The 27,149-nt window shown below is 48.5% G+C and overlaps 1 protein-coding gene across 1 annotated transcript in view; it reads left to right on the plus strand.

Moving 5' to 3' along the window:
• The first annotated feature begins 867 nt into the window (after nucleotides 1-867).
• ITIH5 (inter-alpha-trypsin inhibitor heavy chain 5) overlaps nucleotides 868-27,149 on the plus strand; it is a 296,926-nt gene continuing 270,644 nt past the window's right edge. The window contains exon 1 of the mRNA XM_085653539.1: nucleotides 868-2,361. Within this exon, the coding sequence (XP_085509665.1) occupies nucleotides 2,248-2,361 (114 nt within the window). The 5' untranslated portion in view covers nucleotides 868-2,247. The remainder of the gene's footprint in view (nucleotides 2,362-27,149) is intronic.

A 27,149-nucleotide genomic window follows, 5' to 3' on the forward strand; every position in this document is an offset into this window, starting at 1 on the left:
AAGTCATAATACTTGTTCTGTCAGTAGCGCCATATCACCACCTTTCCGCCCGATTGGCTGACCCGCCCCACTCCACGCTTGTCTGAGCCCTTTCTGCCTCACGTCATCACTGACAATAGATTCATTCACAGGAGCGGAAGCAGGCGCTATTCACCTTACAAGGCCTCAGACCCCGCTGACAGCCTTAACAGCAGAAACAGCACACTGTGCAGCCTGCTAGATGGTGTAAATACATTCAGATGACTCTCTGTGTGCAAATGTGTTCATAGAGAAAGAGAGGCATTAATGCGTAGATATGCAAGTGTACCAGTGGTACTCCTGTTTTACCAGATTAGCAGAATGACATTCCCAGAATGAACAATGCATAAATGAAAGCAGCTGAGAGGTCACAAGTATTTTGCTAATCAGGTGTAAGTTGAGCACGCACGTAATGTAATAGTGGTATTTCCTTGAATCCAGTAGGAGAGGTTCATGCTTGCACCCATGAAGATTACCGGTAAATACCCCGGGCAGGATCGTATTCTAGAATGCACTTGATGGTTAAAAAGAATCCCCTCTTCCAAGCTTCCACGCAGCCACCTCTTGTGATCCCAGACGAATCACTTTATCCCAATCCCAAAGCGCCTTAGTTACTTTATCTACAAAACTCGGCAGCGCCTAGCAACGGGGCGAAATGCCGGCGCTGAGAGCGCTGTGAGGGTCGGCGCTTTTGTGCGCGCCTGGAGTACAAGTGTGCTGACAGAGCCCAGCTGCGCTGGCTGATTGTGCGTTTCCTTGAGAGTGGAAGCCTGGCCGCCGCTGCCTCAGACCCACTGAACTTTGTTCGTAGGCTGGCCCTCTCAGGAGCGGGGAGGGGGCGGAGGGAGCTCCCTGGCAGAGGCTGCATGTTTCTCAGACTCGGAGCCCGGTCTGCAGAAGGGAGGGAGTTCAGTGTACCGGCTCAAGGACGAGGTATCCTTTCACCCACCTGCCGCAGCAGGGGATCCCGCTCTCAGGCACCAGCCCAGTACATCACGTACAGAGCAAGGACTCACCTAAAAAACACTCATCTGTTAAACCAGCCCAGGATAGCGCGTCTCTCAAGTACCGGCTCTGCGCAACAAGCTAGGAGGGAACGCGACAAACTCGCTCGAGGCGTGCATCTTCCAAACCTGCTGCACGAAGGAGCCAACTCCTCACACAGCACATCTTAATTACTTGAAGAACCCCCACACATCTGGACCTCTGTACACATGTACGGTTTCTGAAGATGCTGAGCGCACTCGTCTCATTTGTAACGCAGGGTGTCCTAGAATAAGGACTCATCTTCTAGGGCGGCAGCTTTTAAGCGCTAGCTCCACAGCACTCCACGTGGGTCACTAGAATTTACCCAACTCCCAGAATAAGGATTTTTCTACCACCCACAAAGCTCAGGAATTTCCGGAAATAATTCATCTTTCAAGCCTGCTGGTCGGAACTCAACTGTCCAGCATCAGTTGTGTATACGGATTAATCAGTCGAGCTGTCTGCAAACCGGAGCAGGCTGCTTCGTAAATCTCTTACGCACAAAGGGTCGCCTGCAGCACCTGAGAACAAGGGTTCACCAACCACGTTCAGTGCAGGGAAGGACCGCCACGAGCAACGAGGCTGCATGCCACACACAGGGGCACGGGTGCCTGTGTAACGCCCAGCCCTGTAACTTCATGCAAAGGGTTCACCAACTAGACCAGCTGCAGGCAAGGAGTTGACTCGGTCTATCGTCCTCCCCGTTGCATGGCGCCGAGCCTGAACTGTTCACCTTCAGCAGGTCAAGGGTCCTCATCTTTTCATCCACCCCGGGCTATCGTCCTCCCCGTTGCATGGAGCCGAGCCTGAACTGTTCACCTTCAGCAGGTCAAAGGTCATCATCTTTTCATCCACCCCAGTCTTTTACCAGTTACACAGAGGTGCACTACCACCGGGACTGATTTATACACTCTAAACAGCTTCCAGGGACTCATCTCCCCTCCAGCACAGGGCCTGATCTCCCCAAACTCGTGCCAGCACTGGTCTCATCGGCACCCCACATTCCTTCCATTTTCCAAGGACCACTTTGCTGCCTAGCACAAGCCCTGCCCTCCCAGAGCTCAGCCCCAGCTACCCCGGGAGCACACGCTCTCCAGTGTGCAAGAGAGCTCTTCCCATTGGACCTTCTCTACTGACCTGGCGAGGTCCTGAGGAGAGCGAGGGCTCTGTAGCAGTGTGTATATTACAAAGACACAGAGAGGAATGGCCGCCATCGCCCTTTTTTGTCTATTTCTCCACCTGCCCCTCCTTTCTGGGAGTCAGGAACCCGAGGCCCTACTGGAGGACCTGGATCAGACAGTGCTGAGGCAAGATAATGTAAGTTTCTCTTCACCTCATTACTTAAAGTGTTTCTAGTCTTGCTGTCCTTATGTTCTGCTGTAGGCAGAGCAATCCTTAAATAAGGGGCAAAGCCAGATGAAAGAATTGAGGAAAAGGGTGGAACCAGCTGTGCACACAGTGTGCACATGTGTTTTCTAATTCGCTATCTCACATGGTGTAGGGTAACAGCGACACTAGCGTGAGCCGTGGAGGTCAGACCCCTATGCGTTTCAGATTGAAGCCGACCACACAGCGCAGCTGCCTGGTTTGCTAATGACATCTTGGGGACATTCTGAAAGCTTCCCTGGGAATGCCTTCCATCCATTGCTTGCCATTAGATTTGTGGTCTGTAACTCACATTTGCTTGCTTTCTATTTGCTGGCATTATTTGTTTTAGGCTGTCCAGCTTGAGGTCGTCCCATCCCTTGCCCAAATCTTATTTACTATATTCTTCCACCAGTACTGGATTTCTGAAAACAGGCCTTTAAATCTTGTTTTTATCTTGTACATTTTCTGTGGCGTCAAGGGCAGAGGTAAAAGGTCAGGCTCTGTCTTCCAGGGAGGTTGGGGTTTACCTTTCTTGCTCGGACTGCTTGCTGTATGATGTTATTTTTTTTTAGCACATAACAAAATGAAAATTTCTCTAAATGAACTGTGCAGATATTTCAGAATATATGAGATTTAGGACAGCACAAATGAAGCAAATTTTGGGGTGATTCTGAAGTGTGGTGAAAACAAATATTTTAATGGGATCAAATCCATACACTAGATGGTATCTACACACATTATCGTTTGTGCACTATATATTGTCATCAGTAAAATTTCATGTCTGTGTAAATGTAATGGTCATTTCAATTGAAGATGTGTTGTCTGTAATGGCAGTACGCTACCACACCCTGCATACTCCACTTTACAGTACTACTTTCTAATTTGCACCACTCCACACCCATGCTCTCTACTCTGCACCACTCCACTTTGCGCCTCTGTACGCTACACCACTCTACTCTATGCCAATGCACTTTACCCCACACTGCTCTACTATGCACCACTGCATTCTTCACCACTGCACTCTACACTGTACCACTCCACTCTATGCCACTCTACTATGCAACACTGGACTCTATGCCACTACACTCTATGCCAATGCACTCTTCTCTGTACCACTCAACTGTACATCTGTGCACTTTATGCTAATCTACTCTACGTCACTCTAATGTACCCTGTACCACTGCACTCTACGCCACTCTACTCTATCCACTATACTCTACCATGCGCCACTCCACTCTGCTCTATAGCAACCTACTCTGCACCACAGCACTTTACTCTGCACCACTGTACTGTATGCCACTGCACTCTACACTAAGTACTGCACTCTACGCCAATGCTCTCTACACCACTTAACTCAAAACCAAAGCGCTTTACGTCACTGCACTCTATGCAAATCTACTCTGCACCACTGCACTTTATGCCACTATACTCTTCTCTACAACACTCTACGCCATGTACTCAAAGCCAACTCCACTCTACTTCATTGTTCTCTATGCCACTCTATTCTGCAACACTTCACTCTGTGCCACTGCATTCCACGCCAATACAGTCTACGCCACTAAACCATACACCACTGCACTGTACGACTGTCTTCTCTGCAACACTTCATTCTCTGCCTCTGAACTCAATGCCACAACACTCTATGCCACTGCACTCCACGGCACTGAACTCTACTCTGCCCCATTCTACTATATGCCACTCTACTCCAACGCACTTTATGTTACTATGCTCTACACCACTCTGCTCTGCATCATTCCTCTCTATGCCACTGCACTTTAACCTTCACCAATCTACTCTATGCCACTTCACTCTATGCCACTTTACTCTGCACAACTGCACTCTATGATGCTCCACTCTATGCCACTATACTCTACCATTCACCACTCCACTTTTCTCTAAAGCAATATACTCTGCGCCACAGCACTTTACTCTGCACCACTCTACTTTGCACCACTGCACTCTACCCTAAATTTCGCACTATATGCCAATGCTCTCTACACCACTTTACTCAAAACCAATGCACTTTACGTCACTGCACTCTATGCAAATCTACTCAGCACCACTGCTCTTTATGCCACTATACTCTTCTTTGCAACACTCTACGCCATGCACTCTAAGCCAACTGCACTCTACTTCGTTGTTTTCTAGGCCACTCTACTCTGCCACACTCTACTCTGTGCTGTGCCACTGCATTCCACGCCAATATACTGTACGCCACTCAACCATACACCACTGTACTCTACAACTGTCTGCTCTACAATGCTGCATTTTTTATCACTGTAATCTAAGCCACAGTACTCTATGCCACTGCACTCTATGGCACTGAACTCTACTGTGCTCTATGCCACTCTACTCCACTCTGCACCACTCCACTCTGTGCCGTTGAATTCTGTGCCACTGCACTCTATTCTAAACTACTTTACTCTACACCACAGCACTCTATGCCACTCTATGTCACTGCACTCTATGCCAATGCAGTCAACACCACTCTACTCAAAACCAATACACTCTCTTCCACGACCCTCTACCCAAAACTACTCTGCACCACTGTACTTTACACCACATCACTCTAGGCCACTCAACAACACTCCACTCTATGACACTACACTCAATGACACTCTACTACATTAAACTCTACTTTACTCTATGCCACTCCACTCTACAACACTGTACTCCACTCTATACCACTACTCCACTCTATGACATTCTATGCAACTCTGTCTATGCCACTCCATGCCACTTTTCTCTACTGTACTTTAGAACACCCTTCTTCACTCTGATCCACTCCACTCTATGCCAATCCACTGTAAGCCACTTGACTGCACAGCACTCTGTGCCATTGTATGCCATCCTACCCTTCTACACTACTACCCTCAATGCCACTCCACTCTATGACAATCTACTACGCTCTGCACCACTCTACTTTACAACACTGCTCCACTCTATGCCACTCCACTCTGTTCTACACCACCCTATGACACTGTATGGCACTCCACTCTACGGCACTCTACTCCACACTGACACCCTACTCCCCTCTATGCCACTCAACTCTAATCCACTCTATTAACCTTCTACTCTATGACATTCTACTCCCTCCACGACAGTCCACAGCACTGTACACCACTTCACTCTGTGCCACTCCATGGCACTTCACTGCACTCCACTCTATGCTACTCCACTCTACGGCATTTTACTCCACTCTGACACCCTACTCCACTCCACGCCACTCTCCTTTACCCAACTAACTTGTAGCCATGCTGAACAGCAGCCACGTTGGTGTATAACATGGCTTAAACATATTGGCAAAGCGAGAGAGGGGAGAGGAGGTGGCCTAACGGCTTGGGCGGTCGATCTCGAATCTGGGAAACCGGGTTCGAGCCTCAGCAATGACGCTGAACATCCTGTGATTCTGGATGAATCACTTAATCTCCCCGTGCCTAACAAAATGATGAATGTGTCCTCATATGACGCAACTGGTGATATGTAAAGCGCTCTGATACCCAATACCGGGTCAAGTTCGCGCTATATAAAACTCAGTTAAAAAAAAAATGTTTAAGAAGCCAATAGCTCTTGCATAGGCAAGACCAATTGCCAAAGCTTGTCATATAACTGCACTGCTATTCCCTAAACACAGGCTTTGCTAGCAGTAAAAGGCAACCACCTTTTAATGTGACCTTAACGTACTCCTAGAAAAATTCTGCATGGCGAGGTGCATCAGGGCACACGCACCTGGCTTGGATAAAGGCAGATCTCCCATTCAAGACCACTGAGCGGGCCAGTAGTGACTCAAGGCGTGAACCAGTAGACATGTTTAAGCTGAGGGAAGACTCCACATGTCTAATCCCTGCTTCCCCTTCCCAGTTCAGTAGGGTTTCGATCAATTAATACTGCAGGACCTGCCATTAGTGTCATGGTTGTTTTTGTCATTGACAAGCACATTATTTGCTGACCAGACAGCTGCTAAAACACTGCATTAGGTTAATGTTCGTGGTGTAGAAACCTGTGGGCAACGTGTGGCTTACAAGTAGGAACTTTAGTGGGGCTACTTTAAACTTTCCTCTCTCGGGGGCTCATGGGGTGGAGTTACAAATTGCACTGAGCACCATTAATTTTCATAACGTTACTAAGATCAAAACACTGTTCAAAAACAGGCAGTAAATTAACTTACTATCATTGAAGTAACATGAGTTTATAGACAGTTGGCAAGACCACAACAGCATCCAAAATACAGCCACCAGCCTGGCTTTTGGCAAGAAACTCTGGACTCCCCACAAACCAGTGCTTGACGTGGAAATGTAAGAGGGGAAGGGCTCTCTGTGTCAGAGTGCCTGTTTGCTGTCTAGAAGTGCTGGTACTGTCCATTTACAAGTGCAGCCCCCGGCTGAGAAGGGCATGTACTCTCCCTTTCAAGTTAAAGAAGTGCTTGTACTCAGTACCTGACAGCACCGGCCCATTTAAAGCACTGTCCCAAACGCTTCTGATCTAGCTCCGCTGACTTCAGGTGCAGCTGAGGGTGGTGTTTAAAGTTCCAGCCTCTTACTCCATAAATGTGTACAAAGGACAGCATTGTCTAGCTCTACTTACAGGCAGGTGTGCCCCCCAACAATGTGTCTTGACCTCTTCACCAAAAACTTCCTCTATGCCTCTAGGGCACTTTTCACTCCCCAAGACGGCACACACTGATGTGACTCCTAGCACTCCTCACAAAACCGGGGTCAGATTGAGACTCAGCAAAAAATAGTGGCCCACATATACAAATCTAGTCCGTTTTGATCTTGTAAAGACACATTGTTTAGGTGCTGTACAGGGTATGAGAGACTATATGCGCTTCTGATTGTTACAAGCAATTCGGTATCAGGGAAATAATAGTAAAACCCAGCCCACCAGACCATAAAACAGGCCAAAGAACAGCAAAAAACAGGTCCACATACCGACCTGTTACATCAGCCCTTCTGGCACAGCCAGATTGCCCTCTACGCCAATCTGACCCTGCACACCACTAATATTCGGCACACTGTTACCCCCCTCACATTCCTTCTCACTGATTTCACGTTGTGCAACCAAAAAAATTGAGGGAACATATGACTATGCCTGGGCGAAATTTCCCTTACACCAGAGTAATAAAAGTCATTTCAGTAATTCTGCATTACTCTTTAATGCAGGAATACTGATAAAAATGCAATTATGCCCACTTGCATAGTTAAGAGTAATTTGGCTGCTGATACTCAAGCGCTGCCAATTTAAACTCCTCACACCTGCATACAAGGCACTGTACAAAATTGGTCAAATTTACCTCAACCGACACCCCTACTTCCACCATTCCAACAGACTCCTACTCTCTTTCACACACACCCCTCACATAAGCAAAAACATAAAAGTAGGCAGGCGCAGCTGGCATAGGTAACAGCGGTGGGGTGGCAGGTGGGGGCGGAGGTGGGGCGGGGCACATGGGGGGAAGTGGTCAGACGATGGGATGGAGAAAGTAAAATAAAAAAATTAATAAAACCACTTACATTGCGCTCGCTGCATCGAACGCAAGGTAAGCGGTTTTATTTTTTTCTTATTTTACTGTTCCTATCCCATTGTCTGTCCACTTCCCCTGCCACCCGCCCCGCCTCACCGCTGTTACCTGTGCCAGCCACACTTGAGAGGAGGCCTAACCTTCTTCTAACTTGTACTCAAAATTTGGAACAAGCTCCCTCTACACATAAAGGCCTCCTCCTCACTTTTGGAAATGCCGCAAGAAGCTGAAGGCCTGGCTCTTCAACTAACAAACGGCAGCCGACCTACACACCTGCTCCAGCACCTAGATTCCCTTTGTGTGATAAGTTTTGCTTTAGAAATCCAAATAACATAACATACCATTTGAGGAGGGGGGGAATTCTACTGCAAGAACAAATTTAACAAGCACGCTCACTATTCGTATTCTTTTGCATTTAGCATTATTTCTTAGCACAAATGCGTCCTCACTTCCATTTAGAATACGACAGGCAGCACTCTCCCCGGCAGCTCCACCGGTTGTTCGCACGCCTGCAGTCCGTCACCAGCAGAGTTTGAGCCTCACGCCTGCCTCTGCTTTCAGGTCATTTTGTGCCATTGTTGAGCCCTGTATTTCCCTCCTGTTATTTTCTCATAGCGCTTCTGTGAGAAAGTGCCATCTTTCTTGCATGGTATGCCCCCACTTTTTGCTGAATTGCTGAATGTACTTTGACTGAGTGTGCCCTGGACTCCTGCCAATCAGGGGCCCAGGGCCTATGTTCGTTCCCTAAAACCTAAAACCCAAATTGGCAAACCCTGGCCACATGTCAGCCTCTGGTAAATGGTACCCCAGGTAACCAGGGCCTTGTGACCAGGGAAGGCCTCTAAGGGCTGCAGCACTTATTGTGCCACCCTTAGAAGCCCTGTACCCTAACACAAACACACTGCCCTTGCTGGCTGAGTGTCTGGGTACAAGACAAAACAAAGAGTCGACATGGCACACAACCTACACTGCCCTGGCATACATCAGCCACCCCTCTAGCTGGGTGCCCTATGCCAGTTGTGTGGGCACAGGAGCATGAGCCCTGTGCACCTACAGTATCCAGGTGCATTCCTGGGCACTGTAAGTGCAGTGCTGCCATTTAAGAGTATATGGTGCTGGGAGCTCGTCAAACACAAACTCCACAGCACCATAATGGCAACACTGAAGACTGAGAAGTTTGGTATCAAACTTCTCAGCACATTAAACCCGCACTGATGCCAGTGTGAGATTTAATGTACAAAGCACTACAGAGGGCATCTTAGAGATGCCCCTGAAACCTAACCTACAATCCACGTCTTTTCTGAGAGGCTGCCTAGGCTGCCACGCTTCAGATATGTTGCTGGACCCCTGGGTGGAGAGCCTCCCGCTCTCCTGGGCCTGCAACAATGCACATTGTGGGCGAGGTGCTAGGTCTCCTCCCCCAGGATGGGCAGGGGGAAGCTTCAAAGGCATGCCACCTTTGTGAGCTTTCCAGGCCACTTGCTGTACTCAGCAACTGGCCCCCACCGGTTCTGACCCCCACTCTGGCAGGAAGACTGCCCAGAAACTCCAAGTAAGGACAGGGGATGTGCCAGCCCTAGGCGAGGTAAAGCACATCTCCGGGCCCTCGCCATCTTGAAGATGGGGAGCCCTACCCAATCAGGACTAGGCCACTGCCCCCTCCCACATGAGAGTGGCAGGATAGGGGGTGTACCCACCCCAGGACAGGGACCCAGTGGTCCCTGCCCTTTACCTACCTGTAACGCCCCTAAATTTAGTATTTAGGGGCACCCTGAACCTTCCTTCCTCAGATTCCAGATTCTAAACTAGCAAAGAAGAACAAGAAGAAAGAAGACCTGCCGTGCAGCTGCTAAAAAGAGGAAGACACCAACTGCTTTGGCCGCAGCCCTACCGGCCTGTCGACCCTCGAACCTGCTCCTGCTAAATCCCAGCACCTCCTGTGGCCAGCAACCTCACAAACCCCGGAGGACCTGGCTACCTTGTGACTCTGAGCACCTGGGACTCCCACGAGCAGTGGCTCTGCTCAAAGCAAGTTTCTAACCCCTGGCATCATCCCGGAACCGCGAACCCTGCACACTCTGCGCCTGTGCCAGAGTGGACAAAGACCCCGAGGACGTCCCCCCGGCGACTGTGACCCCGAATCCGGCACCCAAGGACCCACCTCGATGCTCCTGACGATGCCTGCAGCCTCAGAACCAGGGACCCCCCCAACCACGATCAACAGAGGGTAAGCTTTCCCGACATCAAAAGGCACCCCTGCACCCGGCGCCCTGCAGCCCCCTGTGCCCGACTCCTGGGTACCTACCTATCCTCCAACTACCCAACTTACCTCTCAAAGTGGTGGTGGCACCTGAAGAATCTTCGTCCCCGAGCTTCCAGCCTTTATTCGTCCTTGAGCTTTCCTATTGAAATCCATTGAGCGCCCGAAGGCTCATAAGCACCCTGCACCAAGCCGCCCGAGTGGCCCTGACAGTGCAACTTCTACTCCTACCTACTTCCCCATTTGCCCTGAGCAAGTGACCAGGAGCCCAGCTCCCACAGCCACGTGGCCTGCTAGTCAGCAGCCACCAACCAAGGACCCCTGCCTCCCATAGGATAACATTGGGCCTAACTAACTCTGCACCCGGCTGCCCCTGTGCCGCTGAGGGTGTAACAACTGTACTTACCTGACCCTGGGAGACCCCTGAGTCTGTGCCCAGGACCTTAACTCTGCCAGTCGAGTACTTACCCAAAAGCCGATAACTAACTTTTCTTCCATTGGGTAACATTGACTGGCTTTTTCTGAAATTTCTTCTAAGTGTGGAGTTTCTAAACTTTAAAATATTCACCTAAAATCAATCGAGTAACGAAAACGGAAATACTCACCTGCTATTCGGAGAGATCCCAGTGCTGGATCTTGGTGCCCAGCACTGACCCTGAAAAGTACTTACAACCGTACTTACCACTAACTCAATTTTCTCCCATAGGAAACCATTGACTGTTTTTCTGTGAAATTTCTTCTAAGTGTCGATTTTGCAAACTTATAAATATTCCTTAAAAATCGCCTGTGTAACTTAAACGCAGTTTCTCAACTGCTTACCGGTGGTACACTAGTGCTGGATCTAGGAGCCAACACTGACCTAGAAAAAGTAACCATAACCCACTTACCTGCTAAGTGAATTTCCTTCCATAGGATAATATTGGTAATTTGATTAGAAAAAGTGTCAACTTGTAAAATAGCAAAATATTGCTTAAATATCACAACAGTAACTAAAACGAATTTACTCACTTGTTTCCAAGAACTGTCCCAGGACTGAATCTAGGATCCAGTCCTGGAGTTAGAAAAGTAATCCTGAAAGTAATCAATTGTACATAACCTAAAATTCCCATTGAGCTCAATGTATTATTGTGTTTGAAATTGTGTTGCCTATTGCAACAAAACTGTAACTATTATCTGCAAAAGTCAATTGCCTATTGCAAAGTATTTAACTAAAGCATCTCATTCTGAGAAAGTATATTTTGATACCTATTGTTGGTTCTAAAATAAAACAACCATATATTTTTTATATAAACCATTGGCCTAGAGTTCAGTTCTTGAGTGTGTGAGACCATTTGCTGACTAAGTGTTTACAACAAATGCTTTACTCTGTCCTCTGATACTGCCTTACTGCTCGACCAAGCTACCACTTTAGAGAGTAAGGTTATATCTAACTTTAACCTCTGCCAAACCTCTGGGGACTGCGGACTCTGTACACACTACCTATTTGGGAACAGTATATTCAGAGCCACTTTCTCACAGCTTCTGCCTTTTGCGCTTCTGCTTGTGCTGTCTTTTTCCCCGCTGTTGTCTGTTTTCCCGCTGTGTCCCGCTCCTAGTCAGTTGCCCGCCCCATCCCCTGACCCAGCCCCACTCCCTCCTCCACCTCTACTCTCGGCCCCCTCCCCTACCCTACATATTGGTGACCGCTGTGCGGTTACGCGCAGCAGGCGAGCCGCTGAAGTGCCAAAGGCGCACCTAAGGCAAGCCCGTCTGCCCCCGTCCATGACCCGACCGCAACCAGCGCCAGGAACCCTGGTTCTCCTAGTCCCCACCGCTACGACTCCGCCACCCTCCACGCTTTCATTCCCGTAGGCCACATCGACTGCGTAAGATCCTCGCCCAACATGACCCTTGGGAAGTTCTCGTGCGGACACTGCCGAAGATCCTTCTCCGAAGGGCCGCCTACTGAACAACCCACTGAAACCCTGACTTGCATCCTTCTCAATGTGCGTTCCCTACACCGACACGCCGTAGAGATCTGGGACCTCATCGACACCCTCTCGCCCGACGTCGCATTCTTCACGGAAACTTGGACCAACACCACCTTCCGGCCCCGACATCGCCACAGCAATCCCTGACAGCTACAAGATCCAGAGAAAGTACGGCCCACACCGCCTGAGGGAGGACTCGCCATTGTGCACAAGACCTCCCTCCGACTCTCCACATCCAGCACGAGCGACCCCCATTCCAACACGGAACACCTCCATTTCCAGATCCAGACCAGCCCCAGGACCACGCTACCCGGCACCCTCATCTACAGACCGCCAGGACCCCACGCCCAGCCCGCAACCACCATCGCCGAGCTCACCGCACCCCATGCCATCACCTCCATGGACTACATCCTGCTCGGGGACCTGAACTTCCACCTCGAAAACAGCCAGGACCCTGACTCAACAACACTCCTCGAGAACCTCGCCAACCTAGGACTGAAACAGCTCATCAGCATTCCCACCCACAGAGCGGGCCACACCCTTGACACCATCTTCGCGGGAGGATCAAACATCCACTTCAGCCACACCACCCACCCCCTCTGGATGGACCACCACTGCGTCCATTTCACCTTCAACACCACCACCGCACCCAAGCCCGCCCCACGCCCGCAGTGACGGAACTGGAGCAAGGTCACCGAGGAACACCTGAACTCCGCCCCACTCCAAGACCCCCCAAGGCCACGACCAACACCAACTCTGCAGCCAGGGATTTCCACCGCTGGGTCTCCTGCTGTGCCGACAAGCTGGCACCTCTCCGCAGCACTGCCAAACAACGCCCGCTGAAGGCCGCCTGGTTCACCACCAAACTCCAAGAAGCCAGACGCTCCTGCAGACGCTTGGAGAAAACCTGGCAAAACCAGAAGAACACCGGAAGCATGGAACAACCACAAGAGCGCCCTGAAGGACTACCACCAGTGTATGAGGGACACCAAATGGACCTTCATCAGAGACAAAGTCAAGACCAACGCATCCAACGTCAAGGAACTGTTCAACGTCATTCAGCAGTTCGCAAAACCCACCTGTGAAGCCACTGACATCACACACTCCCAGGAACTCTGCGACAAACTCAGCGCCTACTTCCACCTGAAGATCAAGTCCCTCTACGACAACTTCAGCGATCCAGCAAAAAACAGCACCACTCCACCGCCGAGAAGCCAACCATCACCTCCTGGGCCCCCACGTCCGTCGAAATCATCTCCTCAACCATGAAGAAGATGCACTCAGGAGCCCCAACGGACCCCTGCCCCCCTCACATCTTCCACATGGCCGCCACTGTCATAGTACCCGAACTAGGACGTCTGCCCAGATGACTGGAAGCGTGCAGAGGTGAAACCCCTCCTCAAGAAAACAACAGCTGACCCAACTGACCTGAAGAACTACCGGCCCATCTCTCTCCTCCCCTTCACAGCCAAGATCACCAAAAGACTCGTGAATGCCCAGCTGACCGCCTTCATCGAAGAAAACTCCATCCTAGACGCATCCCAGTCTGGCTTCCGTAGCAACCACAGCACCGAGACTGCCCTCCTCGCCGCCACCGACGACATCCGCATGCTGCTAGACCAGGGCCACACCCCTCATCCTCCTAGACCTCTCCGCAGCCTTCGTTAATGCCTCACATCGTACGCTGGCCGACAGACTCCACAACTCAGGAATACAGGGATCCGCCCTCGACTGGATCCAATCCTTCCTCTCCGGCAGAACCCTGAGGATCAGACTCCCCCCCTTCCTCTCCGATCCCACTGACATCATCTGCGGAGTACCCCAAGGATCTTCACTAAGCCCGACACTTTTCAACATCTACATGGCCCCCATCGCCGCCATCGTCAGACAGCACGGGCTTAGAATTGTATCCTACGCCGACGACACCCAGCTCATCCTCTCCCTCACCAAGAACCCAGAAAACACCTGACTCTGCTTCCAAGAAGGAATGAGAAATGTAGCAGCCTGGATGAAGGGCAGCTGCCTAAAGCTCAACTCCAAGAAGATCAAGGTCCTCATCCTCGGACCCTGCACCTCCGCCTGGGACAACACCTGGTGGCCCTCCGCCCTCGGGAGCCCACCCACCCCGACAGACCACTCTCGGAACCTCGGAATAATCCTCGATGCCTCCCTCTCCATGAACCGCCAGATCCACGCCGTTGCTTCCACCAGTTTCAACTGCCTCCGCATCCTCCGCAAGACTCTCAAATGGATCCCCCCGACTGCAGAAAGACCATCACCCACGCACTCATAACCATCAGACTAGACTACGGCAACACCCTGTATGCCGGAATCAACAAAACCCTTCTACACAAACTCCAAACCATCCAGAACGCCGCAGCCAGGCTCGTCCTAGGGACACTGCGCCACGAACATATGACCCAACACCTACAAAGCCTTCACTGGCTCCCCGTTGAGAAGAGAGTCACATTCAAACTCCTCACCCACGCCTAAAAATCCCTTAACAACATCGGACCCAAATACCTCAACAACCGAGTATGTTTCCACGTACCCAAGAGAAACCTCCGCTCCGCTGATCTCGCCCTGGCAGAGGTCCCCTGCATCTGCAGAAACAGAACCGGCAGGAGAGCATTCTCCTACATCGCAGCCAAAACCTGGAACAAGCTTCCGGTCAACATCAGACACTCCCCAACCCTCCACATGTTCAGGAAGGACCTCAAGACTTGGCTGTTCGACTGACCCGGAGCTGCTCCCTCCCCCCCCCCCCAGCGCCTTGAGACCCTCACGGGTGAGTAGCGCGCTCTATAAACGACTGATTGATTGACTGATTGATTTTGAGCTAAGAAGATATTGCTAAATGCAGAATTACTCTTCTTGCTTTTTTCTGCATAGTCTTGCAGAATGTTGTGGTAATTCTGTGTGATTACACTACATGAGTTATGCCCACCCCTACATATGACACCTCTGAAAAATTTGTCAAAAAATAAGCATTTTTGACTCATTATTGTTTTCCACTAAATAGGGACGAACCTCTAGCCAGATGGAAGATAGGAAAGACATCAGAGAGTAGTGGGTTAGTGTTAGTGCCAATTACAGTTTTCTGTAAAGTTGCACATGCATTCTTTTCCTCTCGATATATATTATTTTCCTCATCAAAGCACTGTGAAAATAAGTAATAGAGACAAGGAAGACTGACAGAAAGAACTTAAAAAAATATATAACTACAGCATTGGAATTTTCTCAGCACCCAGCCTTCTCCCCATCTCTTCCTACTCCAATATCTCTGTTGAAAAAACGTAGAGCTCCAGCGAGAAACGTCCCCTCAAAAATACACTGTGTGGACGACTATGCCTAGGTGTCCTGTGTCAGAAAGATTGACCTACTTAACTGTATGATAGCCTTCACACCGAGATTGCAACACCACGCAATGTGGGGAGGGCTGATGTACTTATGAGGTACTCATCCTATATCAAACAGAAAGTCCCATTTTCCAACATGGCGGTACACATGCATGAACTGGGAACCTCTTTTAAGTGGTATTCTCGCACCTCTCCACTGCTCCCTCTGAACCTTAAAAACAGCAGAAAGTGCCGTGTGGGTCTTACTCAAAGGCATGTATTGAGTTGGGGGAATAGAAGGGCAGGTGGAGCAGAGGTGTCCTTTTAGGAACAAAATCATAAGCTCTCTTGATTTTTCTTCGACTAAATTAATGTTCGAGCATCTTCTATCGAATCCAGTGACCGCAGATCTTTTGACCTACAAATTATATAGTTTGAGTCCCTTCGGTTTTTAATTCTGTGTATGTGGTTTCACCAGATGTGGGTGCCAAACACTGTGCCTGCCATTATTTTTTAAGTTCCATCTTTTCCATTCTAATTCTTGTGCTGGCGGAGCCTACTAACAGGAAGCAGAATTAAATTTGCCAGACATACAAAATCACAGCGACAGATGGTTGAATCTGGTCACGCAATGCACAGTAGCTTTTATAAATATTTTTTGTGCCTTTCGGGCTCTAAGCAGATGGACAGCATATCATATTCGTTGATTTTTCCTGCCCGTGTATTTCTTGATCCTCATTGGCTCTCTGCAGGCTGATGTGGTCATAACAACACTCTCTGGCATCCGCGGCCCATCCATAACTTCACCCACACTCATTCCAGTCCGCCATGTTATGACAGGTCCTCCACGAGGCTGAAGTACGGGCTCCCGGAGATGCTGGTTTACATGACGGGTGAGGGCCAGTCAGCCATGGGACCAGCACCTGGCTTCCATTAGTGGGCCCAAGAGTGACATCTCTTTCCGGGAGGGAACCTGAGTGCTGCAGGGTGCGCGTGAAAGAGCAGCGAATGAGATGCTGGTGCGTCACGCTAGATGTGGTCTATTGTGTGCAGCAAGAGTATGTAGGACACACACGGCAATGTGTCACGCTGATTACAGAAATCATTGCCACCTGCCGGAGCAGTGCTCATTTTATCCGCTGTGGACGAATGGAAGTCTAAGACAACATGTGAACCCAGCACGCATGGAAGTCTAAGACAACATGCGAACCCAGCACGCATGGAAGTCTAAGACAACATGCGAACCCAGCACGCATGGTAGTCTAAGACAACATTCGAACCCAGTACGCATGGAAGTCTAAGACAACATGCGAACCCAGTACGCATGGAAGTCTAAGACAACATGTGAACCCAGCACGCGCGCAGTTCTCTCCAACCAGTTGACTAATTTTTGTGCTAATCGTTTTCGCATCTACTACTATTATTATTTTTTGCTACTGCTTAATTCTACTTCTACACACTGTTCTTGCTATACCACTGTCCCAGTATCCCTCTTCCTACTACTCCTAGGGCTACAGCGGCTACAACTATCCTCGTGTTACTCCTCATGCCTGCGATTACAAGAATGTCTATACTGCTACCACGACTATGACTACAACTAGAACTCATACTATAGCTGACTTTATCAGGATTTTAATGTTTTTGAGGCTGATTCACAAAGTAATGTAGATTAATGCACAGGACACATTTTTCCTCACCCACCAAGCCCCTAGGCATATTACAGGGAAAACGTGCACACTTCTGACACCTTCATATTATGCTTGCGGGATGTACGCAGTATGGAGAGTCTAAAAGCATACGTTTGTGCACTGACACGTTTTTCCCAATCGGCTCCTTTCCAGGGTTTTGGCTGGTGCCAGTAGTGTGTAGGTTTTGGTGCTGTACCTAGGGGTAATAGCTGCTGGCCTCTGCATGTACATTACGTTTAGTGACCGGAAAAAAACGCCCCATTTTGTTTTTAACTCGAAGAATCAATATTGATGTTTATAATTATTATGTGCACTGATTTTACAATGTTGATTGCAAAGATAAGAAAAAGTGCAGCTGGGAGATGATTAATATTGATCTTGAGTGAACCTGCTATTAGGAATAATTTTAAATGATAGCACACATCTTTGACATTTAAAATCGTGTGCAAGATGGAGGGTGGCGGCTGCCCAAAGAGAATTAACACAGCAGCCCATCCCCGACTTTTCCTTTATTCACCTTTTGCCCTTTTCACTTTCTCCTTCTGCATAGTTTCTTATGTCACCTCCACTTCCCCATCCTCTCTCTTACACACATTCACAGAATCACTGCATTTCTTTTACTTTGCTGTTAATATTTTGACAGCAGTATTTGTTTAGCAAATTTACACACTTTCATCTATAAAAGAAATTCCGAATGACAAATACACAGCTCTGTGCTCTCAGCAGAGAGGCCATGAATCGGATGAGTGTACACCTTTATGACTCACTGACAGGCACTGTGAAAAACACACACTGCCTTCAGACTCATCGCAAGAGCTGTCATGTGCCCCATCTTGAACACTCACCAACAACATGAATTCCCCCAGACATGATGACTCAGTTGACAGAATGTGCTGTGAAGAGTCATAGACAGGGCCACCAGAATCATGCGACAGGGATCACCGAATTGTGTGGCAAAAGAAAGGAAATTATGTGGCATAATGTGCCACATTTTGAAGCAGTAATTCTTCACTATTTTGCATTTTTACACATGTAAACTCTATATGATCTAAGGTCAAAACCTAAATACAGCTATTAGCATCTGAAATATGACCTGCCTTTGTGCCACAAAACGTCTGCCACTGCGCTACAGCGTTTTTAGCAACTTGAATCAGAAATAATTTATTTTGGTCAAAATCTGCAAATTATCCTGGAGATGATAAAGTATGTAAAAAGTGCAGCAAATCAATAATTGCGGAGAAAACGCAGCAGAATCACATAAATTCAGTGGCCCTGATTGCTTGAAAAAACGAAACTACAGGATTGCACCTTGAAAAATAAAACTTGTGACATGTAGTAGGGTCTCAATCGGTGACCTCGACTACTAAGGTTTCACGCATGTCCAGCAAGAGATCAGTGTTTTGCAATGTAAAGTGAAGGACTTATAAATATGTCCTTTAAGAGACTCGTTTCACTGTCTGTTTTTACAGCTACTGCTTAGCACTGCCTTTTGCAGGAACCTCATCGGTTCACGCTAAACCAACCAGAACAGTTTTCTGTGAACTGTGACTAACTTGATTCTGCCATATTAGAATCTTGTTTCCCCCTTTAGATTGCACCTTTTAGAATTTTGGGTTTTCGTAAGATTTCTGGTGTTTGCAATAGGCATCCATAAACAGTGTTTGAATAGTTTCAGTGTTAGGTTTATTATTAATAGCATAGCCCTTGTGATTAGTTTTTTATTGGGAAGAGGATCTATTACGTATATCTTTATTTTCTAGTACTATATGCAAATTTGTGATTAGTCTGATTTTCATTGTTTAGTTATATAATTTTTCACAGGATACATATTTATATATTTTGAGGTATTATTAAAGTGTTCTTGTACATAAAGTAATCACTCCATATTGACATTTCCATCTTTATTGCACCTGTGCAAATTTAGTTGAACTGTGCTTCGACTTAACATCACATTACCTCCTTTGAGTTAGCCCTTGACTCTTTGACAAAGCTACCCTGAGTGCAGAAGAGGCTTGGGAAGCCAACTGGCCATCGCCGCGTTCTGATAATGGGGAAACCCCGCACTCTCACCTTTGATATTGCTTGTTTGTCCATAGCACTTCAATCTTGAAAGATCTGGAAACTTCAATACATACACCAGGGTTTTTATGTATAGGTAGGTCTAAGTGTGGTGCTGGGATGGAAAATGCATTGAAAACGTTTATGAATACCCACAAAGTAGCATCTTTGCAGGTGTTCACCATTTTTGCAATGAGCACTACTGTCTCAGCCTCTTGTGAAAACTCCTTTTTATTACATTCAGTCTCACACAAATGACTGCAGAAAACCTTGCCACCTCTCAATGTATCTGCGCAGGTGCCATGTGTACCCGCAAAGCTCCGCAGCTCCTGATTCAGTGCGTCAATCTGCAGGTTGAAGATTGACAAGTTTTGAGCTTAGCACATAAGCACACTTAGGGGCCGATTCTGATCCTGGAAAAACTGGGTACGAACTGTCGGTCGGAGCGTTTTCTCCGTCCGACTCGTACCCGGTAAAAACACCATACAAACTTGCAAGTACAACTCGCACGGAAACACCATTTCCGTACGAGTCGGAAAAAACACCGACTGACTGCAAAATACATACGAATGTGATCCGGGACACCGCGGACGTGACGTCCGGACGGAGTTAGGAATGTTTTAACGTCCCAGCAAGTACGATTCGTACCGACAGCAGTCCGGACGGCAATAATTTTACAGCACCCAAAAAGTGCCGGAAAAGCGAAGTACGCCGCGATGCGAGCGGAATAGGGGGCCCGGTACGTGCCGTCCCCCCCCCAGCCCCCCCACAGATTGACGCGCCGTACCCCCCGCGGAAGGACGTGCCGTACCCCCAGCCCCCCCGCGGAAGGACGCGCCGTACCCCCAGCTCCCCCGCGGAAGGACGCGCCATACCCCCAGCCCCCCCACGGAAGGACGCGCCGTACCCCCAGCCCCCCCGCGGAAGGACGCGCCGTACCCCCAGCCCCCCCACGGAAGGACGCGCCGTACCCCCAGCCCCCCCGCGGAAGGACGCGCCGTACCCCCCCAGCCCCCTGTCGGTACGGCGCGTACCCCCACCCGTGTATGTACGGTGCGGACCCCCACCCGTGTATGTATGGAGCGTACCTTCACCCCCGTAGGTACAGTGCGGACCCCCACCCGTGTATGTACGGCGCGTACCCCCACCCCCGTAGGTACGGTGCGGACCCCCTATGTGCTGGGGGTCCGCACCGTACCTACGGGGGTAGGGGTACGCGCCGTACACACACGGGTGGGGGTACGCGCCGTACATACACAGGTGGGGGTCCGCACCGTACCTACGGGGGTGGGGGTACGTGCCGTACATACACGGGTGGGGGTCCGCACCGTACCAACGGGGGTGGGGGTACGCGCTGTACATACACGGGTGGGGGTCCGCACCATACCTACGGGGGTGGGGGTACGTGCCATACATACACGGGTGGGGGTCCGCACCGTACCTACGGGGGTGGGGGTACGCGCCGTACATACACGGGTGGGGGTACGCGCCGTACATACACGGGTGGGGGTCCGCACCGTACCTACGGGGTGGGGGTATGCGCCGTACATACACAGGTGGGGGTCCGCACCGTACCTACGGGGGTGGGGGTACGCACCGTACATACACGGGTGGGGGTACGTGCCGTACATACACGGGTGGGGGTACGCGCCATACCGACGGGGGGCTAGGGGGGTACGGTGCGTCCATCCGCAGGGGGCTGGGGTTACGGAGCGTCCATCCGCGGGGGGCTGGGGGTACGGCGCGTCCATCCGCGGGGGGCTGGGGGGGGGCGGCGCGTACATATGGGGGGGCTGGGGGGGTACGGCGCATACCGGGCACCTGTTTGGACGTCTCCATGGTTGCTATAGGAGTTCGCTCCGGACGGTCTTTTTACCATACGGTTGTACAATCGGACGAACGGTATGAATCGTACTTGCGCGCTCAGACTTCAGTTTTCAGATTCGTACGTAAAAATGTCCGGGGACGTGTCGGACACCTTTTCCGACCCGAGGACGTGTCGGGGAATTTACCCAATGCGATTCGTATGGACTTTTTAACATACGAATCGTACTTGCCAGTTTGTACGGGACTTGTACGATTCGTACGGTAAGAAATCCAGATACGATTCATACGGGGAATATTTTTCCAGGATCGGAATCGGCCCCTTAGCTGTTTAAAAGGTTTGACGATTTTTTTTTTATGAGCCTTTGGGTCTATTATCTCAGCCGGGATTTTTCAACACATTTAATATGCTTTTGGAAGAACCCATATGTTAAAATATTATTATAACTTCTCACATGAAGACTTGTTTAATAGGAGGGGTTCACCCGTGCTTTAAAATGTTTGCCTCCTTTACTGTATCAATTTCATGACCCCGTTCCTGCATTACTCGCAGTGTGGTCATGCTCAGATAAGAGTGTCTCTCCAGTTATCTTATCTTATCTTATCTTGTCTTGTCTTGTCTTGTCGAATTGTATCTTGCTTTCATCATATATTGCAGAACGTTATATGGCGTAGTATTCTTGGTGATGTTGTTCCATTATTTGATGTGACGTTATTTTCTTGATGTGATGCTGTTTCAATTTATGTTATTTTACCTTAATCTAACGCAACAACAGTGGATTGACAGTCCGTCTGAGCAGGTACCTCCAGTAAGCGCCACTGCGATGCGTTGCAGAGAGGTGGCCCAGGCCACGCCCCTTTTTACACCACTCTGCAATGCAGCTCTCTGGCGCTTACTGGAGGTACGTGGTGGGCTAACTTAAACAGCACCTCTCTGCAACTCAGCTCCCTGGCGCATTCTGGAGATTCCTGGTGGGCTAGTTGGCCCCCAGGGACCCCCAGTATTCAAGGGGAATTAGTTCCCTATCTTACAACGCGCCGGGGGGCGTGTTTGCAGAGTGCTGCAGGGAGGGGGTGGGGCCTCCTGCGCGATGCCGGTCTTTTTTTTAAATTTTTTTTTTTAGAAGCAGGGCTGTGTGGCCCCCCTTCCTTTCCTATTTATCAGCCCTGGGGACCCCATCTCCCAGGGCCAGCTCCCTATTTTGTAAAAATGTTTAAAACACAGAAGGGGTGGCCGCGTGGCCCCCCTCCTGAGGCCATTTTCGGCCCTGGGGACCCCATCCCCCGGGGCATGGCCAAGTGTTTTTGTTTTAAAAAAATAATTGGAGGGGGGCTGCGTGGCCCCACTCCTCAGGCCATTTATGGCCCCGGGGACCCCATCCCCCGGGGCCGGCCTTTGCCTGTTTTTTTTAAATTTTATTTTGATTTTGGGGAGGGGGGCCGCGTGGCTCACCTACCGGGCCACTCATGGCCCCGGGGACCCCATTCCCCGGTGCCTGGCCTCTCGTTGGGGACCGTGGGGGGACCCCAATCCCCCCATGGTCCCGCCGGCTCCCCGCGTCCTGCGGGAGCCGGCATTGCTTTTCCACAAGGGGAGCTGCTGACATGCAGCTCCCCTTATGGAAAAGCAATTCTGCTGTGCTTCCTTGAAGCGAGAGTAGGTTTCCCAATGAAGCAAAGCAGAGTTTGCAATGACAGGGCGGGAGCCATGCAAACAGCAGTGTCCCGGGAGTGAGCACCCCGGGACACTGCAGGAGCCAGCCCTGGGGGGTTGCCGTTCCAGGGTCATGAAGGGCTCCAGGAGGGGGCCGCGTGGTCCACCTCCCAACAATTGCACAGCCCCGGGTAAGTGGTGATCCCCAGGGCTGGGGGTCCATTATGGACCCCCGCATTTAAATATTAGTGCCCTGGGAGGTGGCGGTCCCCGGGGCGTGTGTGGGGCTCGAGCCCCCCCCACACACAGGTCTATTATTTTATTTTAAAAAGCCCTGGGGAGGTGGCGGTCCCCGGGACAGCGGGGGAGAAGTGTGCCCCCACTAAATACTTAATAAAAGCCCCGGGGGGTGGCGGTCCCTGGGGCTTGGGCCCCCCCACAGTTTAAAAAAGTAAAGCCCTGGGGAGTAGCGGTCCCCGGGGCTGCAGGGGGGCCGTGAGCCCCCCTGCAAATATTAAATCAAAGCCCCGGGGTGGCGGTCCCCAGGGCTTGGGGGGACCTTTGAGGCCCCTCATACATTTAAAAAAAAGCCCCGGGGGGTGGCGGTCCCCAGGGCTGCGGGGGACTGTGTGCCCCCCCCGCAAATATTTATAGATAGCCCTGGGGGGTGGCGGTCCCCGGGGCTGCGGGGGTCCCCCTGGGGCCCCGCAAATAATTTTTTACATGTCCCCGGGACTTGGCCCACCCGGGGGCTAATTAATAATGAAGCGCGGGAGCCCGCGCTTTGTTTTTTATATTTTCACGTCCGGATCTGTAGATTCTTCGCGCATCTCGCTTTTAAAAAAAAAAATCAAAATGCTCTTTTTGGCCCTGGGGGTTCTTGTAGGACTCCCTAAGCAGGCCTGGGGGGTCAGGGTGTTTGTACCCTGGCCCCTTTTCTTGTTTTGCGCGTATGTTTTACTGTTTTCTTGTGCCTCGGTTCTACCGAGGCACAAGATGGCTGCCAACACTTCCTGGTTTGAAGTGTTGAGAGCCAATTAGAATGCAGCTCGTGATAGGGAGGGTGCGTGGATCCACCGCGGCCATAGATATCGAAACTTTTATTTTTTTATTTTTTCCGCAACTACTGAACGGATTTACACCATTTAAAAAAAAGTGCGTTTTCTGAACCAAGCACTACCTTTTTGCCAAATATGGTGTAATTCCGTTCAGCAGTTCGGGCTGTAGCCGTGTCTAAAGTTTGCTAAGGGAATTAACATGGAGAAAACACGTTTTGGGACCCCCCTTTCTTCTCGGCCCCCGCTTGGCGAATCACCCCAAAACTTTCAGGATAGGAGCTGCCCGTAACGGGCCATACGTTTTGAAAATTTTGCGAAGATTCGTCAACCGGCGCCAGAGTTAATGGGAAAACAAAAAACGAGTTTCCTATGGAAACTAGGTCCTAACTATAACTACCTACTGGCGACCGCCAGTATACAAGTGTCAACTAGCAGTCCCTTGTGTACTATCGTTATTAAACAATTATTTTCCACCACTCTTATACAGAAATCATTTGAATTTATTATTTAAAAAACATGTTTATACATCACTTTTTAAAAAAACACAGTCTAAAAAAGTCCCTACTTAGCAATTACTATGAACAGTAAATTTTTCTTAGTAGCACAAGAAGGAACCTGTTACAAATACATATGAGAAATTCAAATATACCAATTAAATTATTACACAAAAATCAAACAGTAACATATTCCGTTATGAACCAGCATAACCGAGAAAACCACATAAAAAGACAGTACACTTTGTCATATATTGCACATCCTCCTGAACATAAATCAGATTATACCACTTATGAGATACTTATATATTCATCTCTATAGGTCGGTACTCATTCCTTGAATTGTGCCTTTTTTGCGTCGACGCGTTTCGATGGGCTCATTTGTTTGCCACTATCTTTTTCAAGACCATTGATGAGGGTTTTCTCAACTCAATGTTCAATAATTCAATCCTGTATTGAGATAAATACAGCAATTCATCGTTTATTTATGATATTGCGATAATATGTATACTTTCGTGTGTATCTCACCTATTATTTCCCAAGCCTCTTTTTATTTGGCATGGTCTGGGGACTCATAAATAGACTTTCACGTGATCCTCACCTTTTTACACTTTCAATTCCTTCTTATCTTGAGTTGATCTATTCTATGATCATACTCCCTTTCAGGTTTGTGATAGATCGTCACACTTTTCTATTCAATTGGCTGTAATCTGAAAAAAACATGTGTTTTATTATGTTGTCTAATTTCCATTGAGACTATCAAGTATCCATGTCAATTACTTTGTGTCTATCCCAAAATGGTTCCTACCTTCAAGTTGCTCTCATTGTTGCACATAGAATTCTTTGTTTCTGATCTGATTTATTTTTCTTTATTGGCGCAGGGGAGACGGATTCACGTCTATAATGTCTCTCCCTGTTTTCTGGGCCGCCTTCTCCTAATTATTAAGGATCGGAAAACATTGTTTCAGTATGTTGCTTTAAATGAGCGATTGCTAACTTTAGCTATTCTAATAGTATTTGTCAGCTACGGCATATTTATTGCTGTTCGATTGGAGCGCTAAGTCAGTGGTAAAGGCACCAGTTCCCAATATGTGGTCCTCCTTTTATTCGACTAACGCCCAACACGAGTAGGGCCACGCTTCTCTTTTCTTGCATACGCCGAAACTCATATATTGCTGCCAACCACAATTTTTATGCGCTACGTATTAAGTCGTCAAAATGTTCGCGGGAGGCGCCATCCTGTCACTCCATATGTTTAATCTAAGGTCATTGCGGTGCTATCAATATCGCAGATTGCTACTATCTTTCAATGCCTACGCCTTACTACTAGCAGCGTGCTATCTAATTAATTCAAAGCAATGTCTACGGTTAAATACATTGCTCAACTATATTACTCCTCATTCCCTCTTACCTGTGGCGTGCAGGTGATGTCCTCGTGCAAAAACGTATCCTCGGTATTTTCTTACACCGCGTTCTATCGTGTGCTCCTATTTGATCTCACTCACCTCATTCCTGATTGGTCGTGAGTGTCACCTGACCCTAACTTGGCCAATCCTGGCCATATTAGTGGACTATCCCTTGATATTGTGTTAATCTTCTTTCTACGAGCCTATACTTTAAACTTTATTCAGCGAACACGATGTTCAATCGGCTCTGTAAAGGTAGCTAGTCGAATTCATAGCCAATCCCTTAATGTTATGTTTCACTTTACTTGTTTTAAGACCTGTTGTTAGATATTTATTCTACAAGCACAATGTTAAGTCGGCTCTTTTAAGGTAGAATAATTAAACGCATTGTACGTCTTCCAATCAGATTGCTTTGTCTTCATCCCTATATTTTCTTTTGTTTCATTATCCCCCTTCTGCTTAGTCTCATTCAAATCATATAGTTGTATTGATTTCAAAATAACTTTGTTCTACCTAGGAATCCTCCCACTATTCTACTCGCTGTAGACTCTTGTTTGACCAAAAGTTATTATTGGGGACATTGGTATTGCACCTACTCTATAGGGTTGTTGTATTGCACTTTTTATTGAGATTTCAACAATTTGTTGGCTGTGGGCTATTTTGTTATGGTATAATAATTTTTCTTGTTCTTTCTTGCTTTTTCTACCATTTTCCTTTTATTTCCCAAAGCTTTAATCCAGTTATATAGACTTATGCGATTTATTCGCTGCTGGTGCATATTAAACTCAGCATTGAGTGTTTGTTATTTGCAAACCATCATCTGCACTAATCGTTTAAAACATTGACCTTAGCTTGTCTCTAAATAAACAGCTGTCACAAAAACCCCTATGTTATTGTGATTGCTGCAAATCCTGTCTCATCATCAAATCTTCTGGGCCCATTATTTTGTGATTATGCTCATCCAATCTTCTTTGGAGTTAAGTCCCCTATCTACTGTATTTAATTGACACATAAACCATTGTTCCCGTTGTTTCCTTTTTGCAATGAGATTTCCACCTCTCCTATTAATTGTCACCTTTTCAAGTATGAACCATTGAAATTGTTCACAGTCATGTTTCAATTGCTCATAGTGGTCAGTGAGTGGGGCATTTATTTTCTTGTTTCTGATTGCCGACTTGTGTTCCAACAGGCGAATACGGAGTTCTCTACCTGTTTCCCCTACATATCCCAATCCACAGGGACAGATAAGGAGATAAATTACACTTTTGCTGCGGCAATTATTCAAAGACTTGGACCACACTTTCTTGCTATTGTGTGTTATATGTTTGGTCTCTATACATTGTGCACACACCGAGCAGTTACCACATTTGTGGTTCCCTTTAGCTCTCTCTCCTGTCAGTGTGGTCTGTGTGTCATAAGTTTGTTTGTACGTAGTTACTAGGGAATTTCTGATTGTTTTATTCCGT

Source organism: Triturus cristatus, chromosome 4_1 (assembly GCF_964204655.1).
Source record: "Triturus cristatus chromosome 4_1, aTriCri1.1, whole genome shotgun sequence".
Taxonomy (NCBI): Eukaryota; Metazoa; Chordata; class Amphibia; order Caudata; family Salamandridae; genus Triturus; species Triturus cristatus.